The sequence below is a fragment of the Microtus pennsylvanicus genome, chromosome 12 (genome assembly GCF_037038515.1).
Source record: "Microtus pennsylvanicus isolate mMicPen1 chromosome 12, mMicPen1.hap1, whole genome shotgun sequence".
NCBI lineage: Eukaryota > Metazoa > Chordata > Mammalia > Rodentia > Cricetidae > Microtus > Microtus pennsylvanicus.
Window position 1 is genome coordinate 67,937,999 of NC_134590.1, and position 19,007 is coordinate 67,957,005.

Consider the following 19,007-nt stretch of genomic DNA (forward strand, 5'->3'; position numbering starts at 1 on the left):
TCCCTTGGAGACAGTGCTCTCAAACTTGTGTCTGCTTAAATTTATGTGCTTCTCTTACAGGGGTCCCACAGGAACACGGGTCTCCTGCAAGGCTGAACCCCAGGTTTCTCCAAATTCAGCCTCTTGTCTATCTTCTGCCTGCCCCGCCCCACCCGCCTCCGCCATCAACCTGACCGGTATCCCATCATTTCCCCAGCTTGCTCCCCAGTTAGACTCTAAGGTCTGAACCCCGTTCATTCCCAGCCGAAACTGTAGTCTTCCGGCCAGAACCCCTTTCCTAGTCCCGTCACCTAGGACTCGGTCTTCCAGCGCGACTCCACTCTTTCTTCCTCCGTTTCAGTCCAGACCCCACGCGCATCCCACACATCTGTCCCCACCACCTGTCCCTCTAGAGGAAGACTCAGGATTCTAGGTTACTTCTGGATTCCGACGGAGTCAGGGGCGGAGTGGAGGCGTGGCCTAGAATGGGGCTCTCTGAGCCCCCGCCCACCCCACCCCACTCAGGCCCCGCCCACCCCACCCCACCCAGGCCCCGCCCCAAGTCTCCTACCTCTGAGCGTTGCTGCAAGCCGGGAGCATCCTACTTGGCCATGGAGAGCCCCGTGCGGCAGCTGTACCTTCTCCCCCTGTTACTGCTGCTTTGTGGTAAGGAGGCATTTTGTTTGGGAGCGCTCCGTCCCCTCGGGGCCTTGGGACGCTCGAGGACTCTCATCTTCCCGCGTCGAGCCTAGGCTACTCCTTCCTTTTTTACCAGAGTTTGGAAAGGGCGTACACTGACTCCAGCGCTGCCGGCAGGTTTTGCTGAGGGTCTTCATGACTCCTCCACCGTTAGGGGAGCTGAGGGAAAAGGCTTTGGGCTGCAATGCACAAGGTCCTCTGCAGGGCTGTGATGGCCTGGTGACTAGCAAGGGTCTCTGGTGAGGTAGTGAGCCTCCCATTCTGCCCGGTGCACATGGCACACAGGTGCGGATGCCTAGAATTCCGAATCCTTTTCCAGGGAGAAAACAGGACTCAGGGAGAAACATTGCTCTCACAAAATAGAAATGAGATAAATATTAAGCTTGTTTTGAAAGGGGTGGGAAGGGCATAAAGTTGGTAGGGAGACATGTTGAGGGGATCTGGGGGGAGCTTGCTGGAGGAAGTAGGGTGAATATGATCAAAATACATTGTGTACATAGATAAAAATTTAAAGAATAAAAATATTGTTAAAAATAAATACTAAAAAAGAAGTATTTTACTGAAGAAGTTACACAAGGCTAAATATATTTTGCCAGGTGGTGGTGGTGAACACCTTTAATCCCAGACTAGGGAGACAAAGGCAGGCGGATCACTGTGAGTTCGAGGCCAGCCTGGTCTGGCCACTGCCACACAGGGAAACTCTGTCTTGAAAAACCAAAACCAAAACCAAATAAACCAAAAGAAGGTACATGCACACATATGTGTGTTTGCTTGCGTGCATGCATATATGCATGTGTCTGTGCCCCTGAGTGTGCCTGTGCACCTGTGTGGGTTTGTGTGTGCCTCTGTAAGGGCTTTGGTGGGAGAGTTTGCCCGTGCTGGAGCTGCTGGACAAGTCCAGTGCCTGGCCAGAGCTGGGAGGAAAACTGTTGGCAGGAGGGTGTGTGTGGTCTGTCCTCCAGGGCTGCGGCCCCTGGCTCCTTTAGGATGTTTTCCATTCCCTTCCGGCTCAGCCTCCTTGGCTGTTAGATGAAGGTGGACCTGTCTGCCGTGTCTTCTTCAGCACTGATGACTTGGGGTGTGGCCTGGGAGTTGGGACAAAGGTGGGGGAGACTTGACGAGGTCTCTGTGTCCAGAGTGGAGCTGTGTTGCATGCTCAAGAGTGGGGGCCTAGGCTTTGGTGGAGTTTTACGTTGAAGGACTGGGACTGTGGCCTCTTTCAGAAGTCAGTGTGCTGTCTTGGGATTTCAGCAAGCCTCCAAGGCGAGTTTGCTCTGGTGGGTGTTTTGGTGTCTAGAGGAAAGAAGGTTCCGAGTTTATTTAGAAAGAAACCATGTCTCTCCCGACTACTTCCACTGTGGAACTGGGAAACATACAGAAGCCGCATGAAATCCTCATTAGTAGTCCTGGTCTCCCGGGGTCACTGTCCCCAAGGGCCAATCCTCCTCACCCAGGGCCCAGGCAGGTCAGTTTCAGCTTCTCACAGACCTGGCTGGTGTGAGTCTGGCCAGACCACTGGCCAGACCAGAGTCAGAGGTGAAATGTGTACTGTCACGTGCAGACCCGTCAAGGTGGGGTCTGAGCGCTGGAGGAGCTGAGCTCCCTGGCTCCTAGGATCACTAGGGTCACTGTGCTCTGCTGAGACCGCGATGTCTGGAACTGTCGTTAGGCTGCACAGAGTCGGGGCCTGGTCACCACAGAGAGCGGCATCAGGAGAGCCTGTGGGGCTTCCTTGAAATTCTAGTCCTTCACAGGAAACCTTTAATCAGGGTTCTGGGACGAGGCATCCAGCAGGTGTCCACTTACTGGCCCTTGGCCTCAGTTTCCCTAGCTGCAGCCCGAGCGCAGCTGTGGAGTATCGCTCTGTTGGTTGATTTGCTCAGTTCAGCTCAGGTCAGTCACTCTATGCTGTGGAACCAAACTGCTCATGTAAAGCAGAGCCTGTGTCTGGTACATGCGCCCTCACAGCACCGTGACAGAGAGCACCCCGGGATCTGTGCGTGCCCTGTGCGTGTCCATGACTGCGAACATGGTGCCACAATTTAAAAACTATGCCTTTATTGGATCTTTTTAAAAATTTTATTTTGTGTGCATTGGTCTCTGGAACTGGAATCACAGACGGTTGTGAGCTGCTGTGTGCATGCTGGGAATTGAACCCTGGTATTTTGGAAGAGCAGCCAGTGTCCTAACCATGAACCATGCCTCCAGTCCTTGGTACCAGTTTTTATCACGAGATATAGTAATAGTGTCATGCCAGTGTGTCACCTGTCACACTATGGGTGACAAGCAGTGCTGGGACGTAAGGTCTTGAAGGAGGTGGTTTGTTAACCACAGCCATGGAAGTTCTAGTACTGGAGCTACCTTGGAGGTCATTTGGTCCACTCCCGTTAGAGATAAGGAAGAGACACAGGGGACAGAACTCCCAGAAATCGCAGCCTCCCCCCAGATGACAATGGCCTTTGGGCCACAGTCTGGCCATGCTCATTCCATGGAGGATGAGAGGGCCTGGTTTCCTTTCTAGATGACTGGCAACAAAAGGCCTTTCTCTAGGAAATGCATCTGTTTGGCTGTTTATCATCTCTCAGCATCTGGAAGTCACCGAGACAAAAGATGCACAGGCCCAAGTGTTCTTTGTTTCCGAACGGAACCACCCAGAATGGGTTTCTGCTTCGATTCAGTTCCTGAGAACTTTACAGTTCAGCCGGTAGTTTAAGTGGCAGTGACCCACTTTTGGGGCATTTCCCCCCATCAGTGTCTTTGGGTGAGTTGTCGGGTAGGATTTGGGTACAGGCAAAGATTTTAGAGTTCACTCTAGTTCTTGGGGGTATTTGGAGATCCTGGAGTTTTCAGAGATCTGGGGCACATGGAGATTTTGGGGTGTGTGGAGATTCTAGAGCATGTGATTGTTATGGGACATAGAGATTCTGGGGCCCAGAGAGATCTAGGACACACGGGTTCTGGCTGTGTGGCATTTCTGGGGCACATGGAAGTTCTGGGGTATGTTAAACTTCTGGGGCACATCACAGTGCTGGAACACGTGGAAAACTGGGGCACACAGAGATTCAAGGGAGCAGGGAGAGAAATGTGCTGTGAGAGACACCCCATCCCTTCTTTTTAGGGAGCTGGGTCTGCTTGACTGAGGATGGTAAAGCCCAGAGAAAGGGCTGAACAAGCCTGTTCTGACCAGACCTGGTGTGTGTGCACATGTGTGTGCGTGTGTGTGTGTGCATGTGTGTGATGGAGGGGAGGGAAATAGACCACTTTTCAGCTGCCTCCTAGGATTCCGATTCTTTCTAACTTCCAGGTGAAGAGAAGGAAAGGAACCGGGACAGGGAAGAGGACTAAGGGGCAGAAGAGAAAAACAGGAAGTTGGGGAGGGGGAAGCAGCTGGCCTTGGTGGTCTGACAGCTGGTTATTAGGGCAGGCTGAAGGGGCTGTTTGATGTCCAGGCCTAGGAAGACCAAGAGGGACATGTGAGTTACCAGAGCATGTGGCTGGTGGGACTCGCCTGGCTGACATCTATTTAGATGTTGGTGGAGGTCAGTACCTGTGTTAATGTACTGGGAGGATCCTGTCAGGGACTGAGAAAGCCAGGTCCAGGAATGAAGGAATGAAGAGCTGGATGTGGTAAGCATCCAGTGACCCTTCAGAGCCCAGGCTTGGGAGCCTGTCTACGGGACACAGGATGCTTATGGAACAAGGAGGCCTGAGGGAGAAAGGAGCATAGTGTGTCTTCACCGTCATCTGCTTGCATACGGTCCCTAAGGGCCTATCCTGACCTGGACCAGGGCTGCTTTCATAGCTTTGCACTGTCGGGCTTGGCACATGCAGCTGAGCAGGGGACAGATGGAGACTTAGATGTCCCCAGATCAGATGCTCACTCTGTGTTTGTTCCTGGGTGAGGAGCTTTACTTCCGGGCCTTGGGTCTCCCCATCATGTAACTGGAGGGGACGAGAGGAATATGTTTCCTTGAGATCAACAGACTGAGGAAGGCGAAGAGTCGGGGGTTGAAGTGGGGAACAGGTGTCTGGCTCAGAGACACTGAGGCCCGGTGATCAAGTTTATTAAGGCCTAGGTGAATGGGCAGGGATGTTGCTGCCCGTTGCTTATGCCTTGCTGCTAGAGCATGGTCCTCAGACCTACAGATGGGGCATCTTCTGGGCTTGTCAGAGGTGAAAGTCTGATCCAAGCGTGTTGGAGGAGAATGAGCTCACGTGAGGCCTCTGGGCAATGGGCCTGCCCACCTGAGTGCACATGCTTGATGAACAACAGGTCTGTGGTTCATCTTCAGCCCGGTGTGTACGCTGGAGCAGACACGGGATTGTAGCAAACTGGGACTCCTGGGTCCTCACCTCACCTATGCAGTGGACCTGGGCTCTGGCCTGGGTGGGTTTAGTGTGCTCAGTCAGCTTCTCTGTTCTGTAACATGTGATTACCCTGAAAGATAGAATTATCTAGAAGGGTTGGGCTTAGAGCCCCTAGCCTCTGTTTTTATGAGGGGCTCATTATGGTGGCTCCCACTTAGATCAGGCAGGAATATCTTTGCTTTGTCTTCAAAAAGTTTTCTTCTTTTTTAAAAAAAATTTATTTCATTTTATTCTATGTGCTTTGGTGTGGAAGTGTCAGATCCCCTGGGACTGGAGTTATAGACAGTTGTGAGCAGCCACGTGGGTGCTGGGAATTGAACCTGGGTCCTCTAGAAAAGCGGCCAATGTGCTTAACTGCTGAGCCATCTCTCCAGCCCCTCAAAAGCTTTTCTTTATGTGATGGCTGATCGTGGTTGTCACTCAACTGAGGGACTGCTTCCATCAGGTTGGCCCGTGGTCACATCTGTGGGGCATTTTCTGATTGCCAATTGATGTAGGACGGCCTTGCCCACAGTGAGAGGTGCCCCCTTTAGTCAGGTGGGCCTGGGTTGTACTAACAAGGTAGTTTAGCAAGCCAGGGGAAGCTAGCTGCAGGTAGCTTTCCCTCATGGAAAACCTGCCCCCAGGTCCCTTCCTGCCTACATGGTCCTCTATGATGAACCTGTGAGCTAACATAAACCATCTCCTCCTCTAAGTTGGTTTTGGACAGGGTTTATCCCAGCAACAGATAAGCAAACTCGGCATTTTGTAATAATTATTTCCTTCAAAACACCCCAGGGCCCAAAACTCTGAAATTGGCACCCAGTACCCTCAAACACACAAAGCAGACAGATGTGATGGGGGATGCTCTGCAGCTTCAGGGCCCTGGAGGGGAGACTTAGGGTTAGGAACAGATAGAGTTTGTGGGAATAGAGACGAACTAGAAGCTGGGCCCCAGTGATATCAAGTCTTAAAAGAGATTCTGTAAGCAGACACCCATGAAAGTATCAGAATTTTCCCAAATCTTCCTGACTGCTCCTCCTCAATCTATTTCTGGGACCAGAGAGATGGTTCAGCAGTTAAAAGCTAACAGGCGCTTCCTGCTCCTCCAGAGGACCCAGATTCCATTTCCAGCACTCACATCAGGCCAGCTCCCAACCCCTGGAGTTCTGGCCTCAGAGGATCTGAGACTTGCTTTTGGCCACTGAGGGTACCTAGACACATGTGGCATATGCTCATATCGACACACACATAAATAAGAATAAAATAAAATTGTTATAAAAATCTATTTCTTCCTTAAATTATTAAGAGAAAAAGCATCAGATTCTTTCAACCATAATTGTGAATTTGTTATTTTTGCCTTGTCCCTTCCCGTTTTGGTGTGTCTATGTTAGTAAGCCGAGAATGCCTCTGATTGTTGGAGCCTCTTGTTGAATTGAGACCTTTATTTTTGTCTTAGCTAGGTTTCTATTGTTGTGATAAAACACTATGACCAAAAAAAGCTCTCGGGGAGGGAAGGGTTTGTCTGCTTCCTCCTCTCAATCATAGTCCATCACAATCCATCACGAAGGAAGTCAGGACCCAGAGGCAGGAACTGAGGCAGGGGAGGGTTGCTGCTTACTGGCCTACTCTCTTGTTTAGTTTGCTTTCTTACATAATCCAGGCCACCTCCTGCACAGTGGTGATATCTCCCACAGTGGGTTGAGCCCTCCCATGTCAGTAATCAGTCAAGAAAATGCCCCACAGACTTGCTGTGCACCAATGATATGGAGCCGTAGTTTGCTCTTCTCTGATGACTTTTCTTGTGTCAAGTTGACAAAAATAAAACAAGACAAACAACAACACCTAACCAGGAGAGTCGTTAAAGGTCTTCTTTATCTCTGGAGATGCATTTTGTTGCAAAGTATACTGTATCCAATAGAAGTCTGGTCTTGGAATTACAGAGGGTTGGGAGCCACTATGTGGGCTCTGGGAATCAAGCTCAGGTCTTCTGGAAGAACAGCCAGTGCTAAGCCATCTCTCCAGCCCTCTTCATTGTCTTTATGAGGCAAGATCTCTCATTGAAAGCAGAGATAACCATTTGCTGGACTGGCTTGGCCAGCCACGTCTGGAAATTTCCAAGCTGTAGTGCTAGAGTTACGGGTGCACATGACCATGCCAAGGTTTGGCTTTTTTTTTTAAATTTTTTTTTAAGGTAGACTCTAACTGTGGCTGTCCTGGAACTCACCGTGTAGACCAGAGATGTCTGTTCAAAGATGTTTGTCTCCCAAGTGCTGGGACCAAAGGCATGTTGCCACTACACCTGGCTTCCCATGCCAGTCTTTTATGTGGGTACTGAAAATCCAATCTCAGGTCCTCAGATTTGCATGCCAGATACTGTACCAGCTGAGCCATCTCTCCTGTCCTATATTTCTTTCTTTTTTCTCCTCGTTTTCTTTTTTTTTGTGTGTGTACGTGCACAGATACATATGGAAGCCAGAGGTTAATGGGTTTTTATTTTGTAAAGATTTATCTTGTATGTGTGTGTCTGCACATGTATGCGCAGGTGCCTGAAGAGGGCATTGCAGTGGCAGGAGCTGGAGTTGCAGGCAGTTGCAAGCTGCCTGCTGTAGGTGCTGAGAACTGAATTCAGGTCCTCTGCAAGAGCAGCATGTGTTGCTAACTGTTGAGCTGTTGAGTCATTTCTCCAGCCACCTGCTTTTTTTTTTTAAGTTTGCGCTGAGAATCTGAGGATATGGATGGCTCTTCACGTGGGCTCTGTAAACATTTTACTGATCTATCTTCCTAGGCTGGTTCTGGCTGGCCTTGAACTCTCTATGCAGCTGGAGATGACCTCGAGTCCCACTCTTCCTGCCTCTGCCTTCCAAGTACTGAAATTAGAGCTGTGTCCTCTCCATACCCAACTGTCACTTTGTTGAACCTGAAGGTCAGTTTATCAGTTACTGCAAGGGACTTGTGTGCTCGTTATAGTAATATAGAGCATTTTAGGTAACTGAATTAGTCAGGGTCTCAAGAGGAAAAAAACTATGAATATATATTAAATTGATTGGATGAATATATATTAAAGGGGAGATTTATTAGATTGGCTTATTATAGGATAAGTTGATCCTGGAGATGCTGAGAAGCTGGCCGCTGCTCAGGCTATGAGGTTAGACACCCCAGCACTCCCTGTCTGGCACTGGATGATTCCTGGAGAGCCGCTGGTTTTCAGTTCATGCTGGAAGGCAGAAGAACCTGAATTCTGAGGGCGGTGAAGGGTGTTGGCAACAGTGACAGCGGCGATAGAGCAGTTAGCTCAGCCAGTGAGAGGCAAAGGGAAGTGGCAAAAAGCAGTTATGCCTTCCCTAGGATTTCCTTCTCTCTGGTCCCCCACCAGAAGGTACCACCCGCACGTAAGGTGGGTGTTCTCATTTCTGTTAACACAGTCAAGAAAATCCATCCCAAGTGTGCCCAGAGGCTTCTCTCATGGATGGGTCCAGATCTTGTCAAGTTGAAAGCTGTAGTAGCCAGGGTAGTCCTTGACATCCTGATGTTTGGTTGTGAGCCTAGCCTCTACCAGCTGAACCATCTCTCTAGCGTAGTATTAGCATCTTAGTAATACTAAATACTCTAGTTGATGAGCATGGGCTATCTTTGCATTTATATAGATCCTATGTTTTACCGTTTTCAGAGTATAGGATTTGGCCTTCACTGGCAAATTGAGTGCCAAGAATTTAATTTCTTTTGACTGTATTATTATAAAAATTATTTCTGTTATTTTTGGATTTTTATTAATGTCTTTAAAAGATCTAGTGTTATTTTTATGTGTATGAGTGTTTTGCCTATATTTGTATGTGTGTACTATGTACAGGTATAATACTCAGAGAGGCCAGAAGAGGGTGTTGGATCTTCTAGAACTGGAGTTATAGATGGTTGGGAGCCACCATGTGGGTGCTGGGAACAAACCCGGATCTTCTGCAGAAACATCCAGTGCTCTTCACTGCTGACATGTCCCTCTGGTGCAATCTGTTGCGTGTTGGCTTGTCCCTGTTTCTTTGCACACTTTCCATTCTGGCATGGCTCCTTTGGAGCTTGCTGTGTAGAAGACCATGGCATTTGTGAGTACAAATGCTTTTCTGTCTTCCTTTCCAGTCTGGATCGTTTGTTTCTTTCCTGCCCACTGTTCTGGAATGTACTTCCAGCTCTGTGTTCAATAGAAGTGCTAAAACAGCCATCCTTGTCTTTCCCTGGTCTCAGGAGAAAATGTTTTAGCCTTTTACCATGGAGCGTGGTGTTAAAACTGAGATTTTCCTGTATTGCCTTCAATGTATTATGTATTAAGGGTGTTTTCTTTTTCAGTTTTTTTTTGGTTTTTAAATTGCAAAAAGACATTTTATTTTTTCAAATGCTTTTTTTGAGTCATGTGGGTCCCCTCATCCTCCCTTCTGCCAATGTGGCACACTACACTGGTTTCTGTGTGTTGAATTTCTAGGACAACTCCCCTTAGCTGTGGGACATTCATTTGTGTGTGTTGCTGATGTTGCATAGCTAGTGTTTATCCAAGGTTTCTGTATCTGTATTCCTAAGAGGTCTAGCTTTCTTCCAAGGTAAAACTGGCCTCACAGAATGAGTAAGGACGTGGAGAAGTCAGGATGTTCTATTCTTCTATTATCTGAAGAGTTTGTGGATGATTTCTGTTAGTTCTCTGAACACTTGGTAGACTTTGCCAGTTCAGCCTTCTGGGCCCGGGCTTAGTTTTCCAGAGGCTTTAGTTACTCAGTCGGTTCCATTACCCACTGGGGTTCTCTCCAGAGTTCCCATTTCTTCTTGAGTGAGTTTCAGTAGTTTATACCTTCAGTAGTGTCCTACAACTGTCACTAAGAATCAAACCCAAGTGACCTGAGACAATGGAAGTTTCTCTTAGTTCTGTATCCCCAGTGGGGACGTTCTCTTCCATTGCCTCTGTCTGGCTCCTGGTGGCCCCAGCGTTCCTTGCATTGTGGGCGTGATTTCACATCGTCCTCCCTCTGTGTTTGTTTCTGCACCCTAGGGTTGCTTTGCTGAGAGAGCATCACTCAGATGGACTAGAGCCCTCCCGAATGGACTCATTATCAGTTGAATACTTCTGCAAAGATCCTATTTTCCAAATAAGAGAGGGGCTTCCAGCCAGGACTTCAACATAGCCACACCTTCCACCGAGGACGCAGTTTAACCCTTGTATCTGTCTTACTGGAGGGTTTCTCATTTGTCTCTCATCACACGGATGCTCGTAGTCTTTGCTTATAGTCGCTTTTGCTTTGGAAGGTGGATGCGGATGCAGCAATGCTCCCTCTCTCTTCCTTTTATTTCAAGACGGGGGTTTCACCAGCCCTGAGTGGTCCGCAGCTCACTGTGTAGACCAGGCTGGCTCAGAACTCACAGAGCTCTGTCTGCCGCTGTCTCTCAAGTTCTGGGTTGTTAGGAGTGTGGCATCACGTGTCTCTCTTTCATTTTTGATTTAGTAATTTGAGTTCTCCTTTCCTCCTCCCAGCTTGCTGATCATTTAGTCATTAATTTATTCACTCATTCAGAGACAAGGTCTTGTCCAGTGTCTCAGGCTGGCCACTGGGAATGAATGACATTTTGTTTTAAGCTGGGCTTTTTAGGATTCTGCCTCGAGTTTAATGGCTCACAGGTCAATCGGAAGCAGTGTCTGGGTCCCCTGAGTTCGCAAGGCCCCAGTGATCCAGGGAACATGCCCCGTCTTCCTCACGCCTGCTCTGCTGACTCTAGAGTGGGTGTGGCTGGACCTGCAGGGGGTCCTCCCCTTCCCTCCCCTCCCCTTCTCTCTCTCTCCTCTCTCTCTCTCTCTCTCTCTCTCTCTCTCTCTCTCTCTCTCTCTCTCTCTCTCTGCGTGTGCTTATGTACATATGCCCATGCGTGTGTGTATGTGGAGACCCAACACTGATGTTAGATGTCCTCCTTGGTCATTCTCCACTTCATTAACTGAGCCGTATCTGTCACTGAAGCCAGAGCTCTTCAGTCCCAGCTAGTCAAGCTGAGGATCTGCTGTCCTTGCCTCTTGAGTTTTGGTGGCTGCTATGCCTGCTTGGCTTTTTCCACGGGTTCTGGGGGATCCCAACTCAGGTCTTCATACACGTGCTTTTCCCACTGAGCTGTCTCCCTTGCTTGTGTTTTCTTTTTTGGTGTGTGCTGTTCTCCTGGGTGGTTCTTTGTACTGCAGCTGACTGTGAGCCACCCAGCTGCCCTGGACGACAGATGGTGAAGTCTCATGAGGGCTGCCACCATGGCGTGTCTTCCCAGAGAGGGCCTAACTTTGCCCCTGCTCTGGTAGGCCTGACTGTCTGTGGTCACCTTCTGCAGTGTCATGACTTGGGGTTTCCCTAGATTGCCCGAGTTCATGTGAGTTTAGACTAGAAATCCCCAAGGTCGTTGTGTACCCAGGGCTCCCCCGGCCCTGCCCAGCTGCAGTCACTCCCAGCCTGCCGGGTGTGCAGCTCTTTCCGGCTCATTTCATAGGCAGCATCCATCTCCTGAAGACCATCCCTCGCACCTTATCCTGGCTTCAGCTGCCTACAGTGTTTCTAGACTGGGCAAAAGCAACCCATGGCTCTGGGTTCCACTCCGTCTAGCCGCTGGCTTGCTAGTTCCTTGCTCCAAGCTGTGTGGCTTTAGGTTAGGACGTGTGTGGTGGGTGTCAGAGGCACCCTGGAGCTTCCGTGAGGCCAGAGATAACCGTTTCCTTCACTGACTGGTATCACCTTCCTGTCTTCTGGCTATGGCCGGTATCCACTGATGCTACAGCGTTTGAACATTTGGGCTTATTTTCCTCCTGCCCTAAGCCCTGTCTGCCACCTGGATAACTAGGATCAACCTGGACAAGCCTGTTAGGACGCCCTCAGCTTTTGCACCAGGCCTTGCTGTGGTTTAGAAGCAGCTCTGGCTGTCCCCTCTCCAGCCACCATAGTCCAGACTGTGAGTCTTCTGAAGGTGGCTGCCTGCCCGCACAGCCCTCACACACCCTGGAGCTAAGACTTCCTGGTCGACAGACTTGCCCTGACCTGTACGCCCTGGCCTCTGTTTCTTCCCTTTCAGAGCAGGAATCCCCATGTTTCCTTCTAACACCCTGCAGGTTCCCTGGAGATAGGAGCCAGTTCCTTTTTGCTTCCCTTCTAAATACCTAGCGCAGTTCTTCACTGGACACAAGTGCTCACAGTCCTTCTGCTAAACCTGTGAATCAGGGGGCTGGAGAGACGGCTCAGCAGTGACGATCACCGGCTGCTTTTGCAAGAGGTTCTTCGCACCCACAACCCCCGTGGTGGCTCACAGTCTGTACTTCCAGTTCTAGAAGTCCTGATATTTTTTCCTGGCCTTTGTGGGCACAGAGACATCATTTGCAGGCAAAACACCCATACACACAAAATAAAAAGAAATCACATGCATTTTTTTAAACTTCCGGGTGAAATGCTTTGCAGTGACAGCAGGCCCTCATTTTTATGTGCAGACTTAGTGGATCCACACAGGGTCCCGTGCTACAGGTGTCTATGGGACACTAAGTATACGGCGTTCTGTGTAGGAGAGGGCACAGGGTCTCAGACACAGGCCAGACCCTGGGTGTGACGGGCTGTGTTCTCAGATGAGCCAGGTCTGCAGTGGGCAGGTGGACAGGTGAGTGTGTGGGTGAAGGAGGGTCAGGAGGTCATGGATTGCTGCCGGGGTAGAGATGGGACATTGACACCTGTCTATTAGGGGCTGCCCTGGGAGGATGTGGTCACCCTCTGTCCCACCACCTCTTACATGTGGTGGGGCTCCAGTGCAGAGCCAGGGCTGTGAGCCCTTTCCTGCCGCACCGCAGTTCCCTGGGGGCTTTAGCGTGCTCAGACGCAGGAAGAGAGATGGTTGTATGCACCAACAGGGTCCTGTCTGCCCTGCCCCACTGGGGATGATACCCAGTGTTATCAGCCTGGGTTCATAGGTTTAGACAGGCATAGAGTGAAAAAGGCCTTCCAAGTCTGGGCATCCAGGTCCCAGGCAGCGGGGAGGCCCTGTTGTGTCCTGTTCTCTGGCTCCCTATGGGTGTGGAGGAAGGCAGTTTTGCTTTCTGCAGGCATGTGTCCCCTTTACCAGGTGAGTGTCAAGGTCACCTGGGGGCATCACACCTGCTCACTCTGTAACTTCTCACCTCATTCACTCTTGTCACTTATCTGTCCCCAGAAGAATAGTGTGTGGTCTTTGGGCCACCCTCAAGGTGAGCTGGATTGCCAGACTTCCTGCCATAGGTGGGGTGGGCTCTTGTCTGTGAACCTAGGGCCTCTCCAGAGGGCTGTGGCTTCCGCTCTGAAATCTGGTGAGCTATTGCACAGAAAGTGCTTAGGTCTGGGCCCACTGTTTCCTTCAGGTGGTTTAATTAGAAGATCTCAGCCCAGTGCGAGCTGCATGAGAACATGGGACCCCGGCAGGCTTGGCTGACCTCTCAGAATACTGCGTATCTGTTCTTCCACTATTGCTATTACTTCATTGCTAACTGAGGGAAACGGGTGAGCATTTGCCACCACGAGCCATGGACATTTGCTTTGTTTAGAGATGGGGAAACTGAGGCTGAGCAGATAACTGGTGTAGCCAAGTCTACCCCATTCCAAGCAGGAGCTTCTCTCCTGTCTCCTCCTGTCTTCACTAGTTTCTAGGGCACAGAGCTGGGTCATACACCAAACCCCAGGATGTAGATGCCTTTGGAGGACATCACATACATACCCACACACCCAGACACAACACACACCCAGACACACCCAGACACACCCAGACACACCCAGACACACCCAGACACACCCACACACACACACACGCGCGTGCACACACATACACACACACCATACAGACCATAAACACATACATAGAGACACATACACATACCATACAGACACACACATAGACACACACACACACACACACCACACAGACCCACAGACACACACATACACACACCATACAGACACTCTACACGAAAGTAGGACCGTAAACCTCCCACATTACGCCCCCCCCCCCACTCTGTTCAGGACACAGCAGGTTGTACACACCAGTATACAGTTGGCAGGGATCTGTACACCCACATACCAAGCCAAATAGAGCTGTTTCCCTTGGTTATATGATGGGAACAGAATAGGGGTTATGTGAAGGAGGTTTAGAAGCAGCGAAGTTATGCCCCCTGGAATGGCCACGGCATGGAGTGAGTTCTGGGGAACAAGACGGCACGCTTGGTGGGAAGTAAGACATTTCTGGTCCCTGTTAGGCTCATGCGTATAGAATGCGGGTGTGAGGTAGAGGGGATGGCATGGTGAAATCCTGGGGTGACAAGCAGTGTCAGGCTTGAGTGTCATTGCTGGGAACATGAGTCCCAGAATCAGAGCAGGTTATCTCAGGCCTGGGAGGTCCATACCAGCTCAGGGCCTTTCTCAAGACTGTTGCAGGCACCCTGGGCCACTGAGCTGAAGTTGGAGGCTCTTGGGTATGCCCAGGACTTCTGCCCACTCCTGAGGACTCCAGCCTAGGGCTTCCCTATGGCTCCTTCCCTGTGCCGCTGCTGTGGTACAGGGTCAGGGTTGAGGAAAGACTGGCCTATGGTGGCTCATCAGCAGGAGGGATGTGCTGATCAGAGTCCCCTGGACATCCTCCTCCTCTCTGCTGTCCTCTCTAGATGCGTGTGCCCAGGTGTGCGGCTGCAATGAGACGGGAATGCTGGAGAGGCTGCCCCGCTGTGGGAGAACCTTCGCTGACAGGATGCAGAGGGTGGATGTCTGGAAGTGGTGCAACCTGTCCGAGTTTGTCGTGTGAGTGCCCTGCTGGTCACGGGACTGCCCTTGCACACTGCACTCTGCCTAGCCCCGCCCTTTGGCTCCTCCCTTACTTACGCTCTAGGTCCTAGGCACAGCCACCCACAGCCCTCCCACAGTCCCCAGCTCGCTTTGCTACACACATTCCTGGGCTGTAGGGGCTTCTGGGGTCTGCCTGGCTCAGTCACATAAAGCCGTAAGGGCAGTTCCATGGAAAGGTCCGGAAGCACGAGGGCCATAGCATGTGGTTCTCAACACCCATAGAGATGAAGGGGCCTTCTGAGGCAAAAGGTTTTCCTGGGGGTATTTATGATTCCCTGTCCCAGATGCTCTGAGAGCTTGAGCATCTCCAGGGCTGCATCAAGAGTGAAGCCCAGTGGGGCCTCTGAGTCTGGATAATGATTCTGGCCTCTTTGATTCTGATTCTTCCTTGTAAAGAACCTTGGAGGCCACAGGTATGTGGTTTGGACTTTGAGAACCAGCCTGCTGTAAGTCAGGAATCTGTGAATGAATAGGCTCCAGACCCCTGTCCAGGGAGGAGTAGACACACAGGACTTGGGACATTGATAGTCCGCCCCTCCTGTTTTTCATCCTTATTCTGATGCTTCCGCCAATTCAGACTGCAATGACGTTTTTGAAGCAGCTTGTTGGAAGTAGCTCCTTCCTGTTAAAGGGCAAGTCCCCACTCCTTCCTGGAACAACACAGGAAGGAGAAGGTGGGTCTCTGCCCTAACCCCGTGGAAGACTGGGCCAGGATCCTCTTTCTCCTGTGTCTGTCTTTCATCTGAACAGGCTGCGTAGAGCTGCTGGCTTTGGGAAGACATCCATCCACTCAGCTTCCTCCAGAACCTCTTAGCTGACCTTGGCCTCAAAGACCCCAATAGCAGGGAGGCCACCACCTCCTGAGGCTGCTCACTGCATCTTGGACTAAGGGGCTACTTGGAAATCCTTTTCCATACATTAGGCTGAACTCTGGTTCCTGGTAGCCCTTGGGCAGCCTATAGAAACAACGGAAGTCTGGTAGGATGGATGAGGCCCATCTCAGGAGAGTCTCTGGGAGACTTTTCCACATTTGTTCATAATATAGCAGTCCCCTTGCATCCTGTCAGGTAGGGCGGAGGGGCAACTTTGCAGTAGTGGACAGGCCTCATAGGTCTACTTGGCTTGTGAGAGCAGATTGATTTGGTTGGGAGGAAGCTGGCCCCCGCCTGAGACAGACTCTTTCCTCAGGCCTTCAGGATGCTCTGATGACAAGGGCTTTACAGGTCCTTGTGGCTGTGGGCCTGGGTTCTGTGTCTTTTAGGGAGACCTGTATAGTGTTGGGGAGGGCTGAACAATCATTCTGGACCCTGGGAGCTTACAGCTTCAGGGACCAGATGTAGGAAAATGACCTGGAGAAAATTTCACAGGTACAGATGTCCCGGTTGGAAGTGACTTCAGAGGTCATAGTTTTAGTAGGTGGCCAAGTGGGACTGAGCCCAGACCATTCCCTGCCCGTGTCTGTTGGGCCCCGGGGCGGGGCAGGTGTGACGGGTGTTGAGAGAGCTGTGGTCTTAACCTTCTGCCTCTGTAGGTACTACGAGAGCTTCACTAATTGCACGGAGCTGGAGACCAACATCGTGGGCTGCTACTGGCCCAACCCGCTAGCCCAGAGCTTCATCACCGACATCCACAGGCAGTTCTTTTCCAACTGCACCGTGGACAGGACCCACTGGGAAGATCCTCCAGACGAAATACTCATCCCGCTGATTGCAGTGCCGGTCCTGCTGACCGTGGCCATGGCTGGCCTGGTGGTGTGGCGCAGCAAGCGCACGGAGCAGCTGCTGTGAGGGTCTGCCAGGTGCAAGGCCATGCCTGGCAAGAATGCGGCCCAGAGCTTTGAGAACCGGTAGACGCTTCCTCTGACCATGGCAGAATCCTCCTGCCCAGGCTGATGTGGCCCTTGTTGTCTAGCCTGCAGCCTGATGGAGCTCAGGCTGACTGTGCAAGTGGGCCAGTGGGCTAGTGGAAGAAAATGACAAAGCTCGTTTGTGTACCACGTATGGAAGTATCTGTTGCTGGGCCCCCACTCCCCAGGCTGGGCTCCCTAGTCTCTGGCCATTTCTTGGCAGTCTTGTTCAGCTTTGACCCCAGTCAAGGTCCTGACCCATTTCTAGTCCTGACCCTGACCTCTGCTACACTTGGGCAAGGTCATCTGGCAGATGTGGAACTCTGAACCCTCCTGATTAGGAGACTGAGTATCTCCTCTGTTGGACATGAAGGAGAGCCTGAGGACTGGGAGATGGAGTCACTGGGAGCCACATGTCACCTACAGCTCTGCCTGTCTGATCCGTCCAGTTCTTTGTCCTGTGTGGCTGGGGATTCATCAGTCTTTGATAGACACCTGCCCCGCAGTGAGGCCTGGACCTCCTGAGGGGTGCCTGGGAGTAAGGCATGGTCTGAGCAGAGTCTGTGCTCGACTGTTCTGTCTCTGATGTCTGTTCTCTGTGATTAAAGAACCCCCTTACATCTGGCGTCTCTTGTTTTATTTCAGGGGATCTGTAGTTAAAGCGTCTCTCAAGTGCTCCGAGTAAAGTCACCGGGGATGGCAGCCACAGGAGAGGGTCTTGGAGGGTCTGCTTTAGCACCCTCTCTCCTTTCTTCCCTTTTCTGGTTTTGCAAGAGGTCCTGCTGCGGGTTTTGGGGAGGAGAGGCCCTGGCCAGATATGGCCAGCCAGATGATGGTCAGTAGGTGGTGCTGTACTGTCTTTGGCTTCATCTGTCTTCCAGCTGGAGGACCTGGATCATTGAGTATTGGCTGCTGACCTCATCACTGTCCTCTGGCTAGAGAGTTTCCCTACTGTACCCAAGTCCTGGTGGATACCATGGGATTGCAGGTGTGGATGACTGGCTGAGTCTATGCCATGCACAAGATCTGGGGTCATTCCTTGTTTTTGAAGAAGGCCAGTGTGGAAGGTTGTCATGGGAATGTGAACCGGCCATGTGGCTCCTGGCACACCTCCTGCCACTTGAGTAGCAGCTCTGAGATAAGATGCCATGGGTCCTGGACTGGTTCGATGTCCACAGTGATGGACCCTCTAGTCCATCCATCCATACACGTGGGGACACATAACTCATTTATTAGATGTGAAGCATCAAATGATGTTCTGGGAGGGCTGGGGAGACCACATCTCCAATGCTGTCTGTCTTGCTCCCCCAGTTTGAGCACCCCCAGCATATGTTGAAGTGTCCTGAAGAAACCCCATGCCTCTCTCCTGGGGAAGACATCTTCAGCTGTCTCCTGGGTTCCAGAGACCCGGGTTACTGATAGCTTCCTACACAGGGGTGAGCCCAGAGCTACTTTCCCTGGCCTCTCTATGACTTTTGGGCACTATCACCCAATCTCCCATCATTGTTTCTCTTAGCAACAGTGAGGCTTTCTCTCTTGGAGCTGAGTGGTCATAGTTCCCACCTGTGGTCAGAAGAGCCACCTGTGGGAGTCTCCAAGAAGGGATAGAGAGTAAGTGCTGGGGCTTGGTGGCACATGCCTTTAGTCCCAGCATAGAGATGTTCAGATCTCTGTGAATTTGAGGGCAGCCTGGGCTACATAGCAAGTTCCAGACCAACCAACAGTGAGACCCTGCCTCAAAGAACAAAACAACAATCAAAAAGTGGAGATAAGTGTCTTTGTCAGAGATGCCTGAAGGAGCGGTTCCCTGGGCCACAGCTCCCTGGGGGCAGGTCTCAGAGTGCGGTTGGGTTGGCAGTGGTGAGGGCCTGGACAGGGCAGCTCAGGCCTAGCCTGTACTTGAAGGATTTGCAGCAGACCTATGATTGCTCCATGGGATCCTGGAGGTAAGCGTGGGCACCATAGCTGATTTAGAGCCCATTCCTGTGGGATAAAGTGTCTGTCCCCCAAAGGGTGATGGGGTGGGGAAAGAGGCCAGTGGCCTTGTGGAGCAGTAAAATGGGGGAAGGAGTGGCTAGAGTCCTGGGGGAGGCCTGTGAGTGCTCAGGCAGGTGGGCAGGCTACACAGTGTGGCACACAAGGGACTTCGTTATGATAGGGGTCTGGGATGGGACCAGTGGCAGCCAAGGACACAGTGAGTGATCCTATGAGTTGTGGATGGGGTCAGACTGATGCTTAGCAGTCTGGATGTCCTTTATGCATATATGTCTATGTAAAGTGTGTGTGTG

General features: G+C 51.1%; 1 protein-coding gene across 1 annotated transcript; it reads left to right on the plus strand.

Moving 5' to 3' along the window:
• Nucleotides 1-537: 537 nt before the first annotated feature.
• Ramp3 (receptor activity modifying protein 3) lies at nucleotides 538-17,344 on the plus strand. Its single transcript, XM_075944301.1, has 3 exons — nucleotides 538-645; nucleotides 14,696-14,828; nucleotides 16,405-17,344. Exons 1-3 carry the CDS (start codon nucleotides 591-593, stop codon nucleotides 16,658-16,660), a joined length of 444 nt encoding a protein of 147 aa, XP_075800416.1. The 5' UTR covers nucleotides 538-590; the 3' UTR covers nucleotides 16,661-17,344.
• Nucleotides 17,345-19,007: the final 1,663 nt, after the last annotated feature.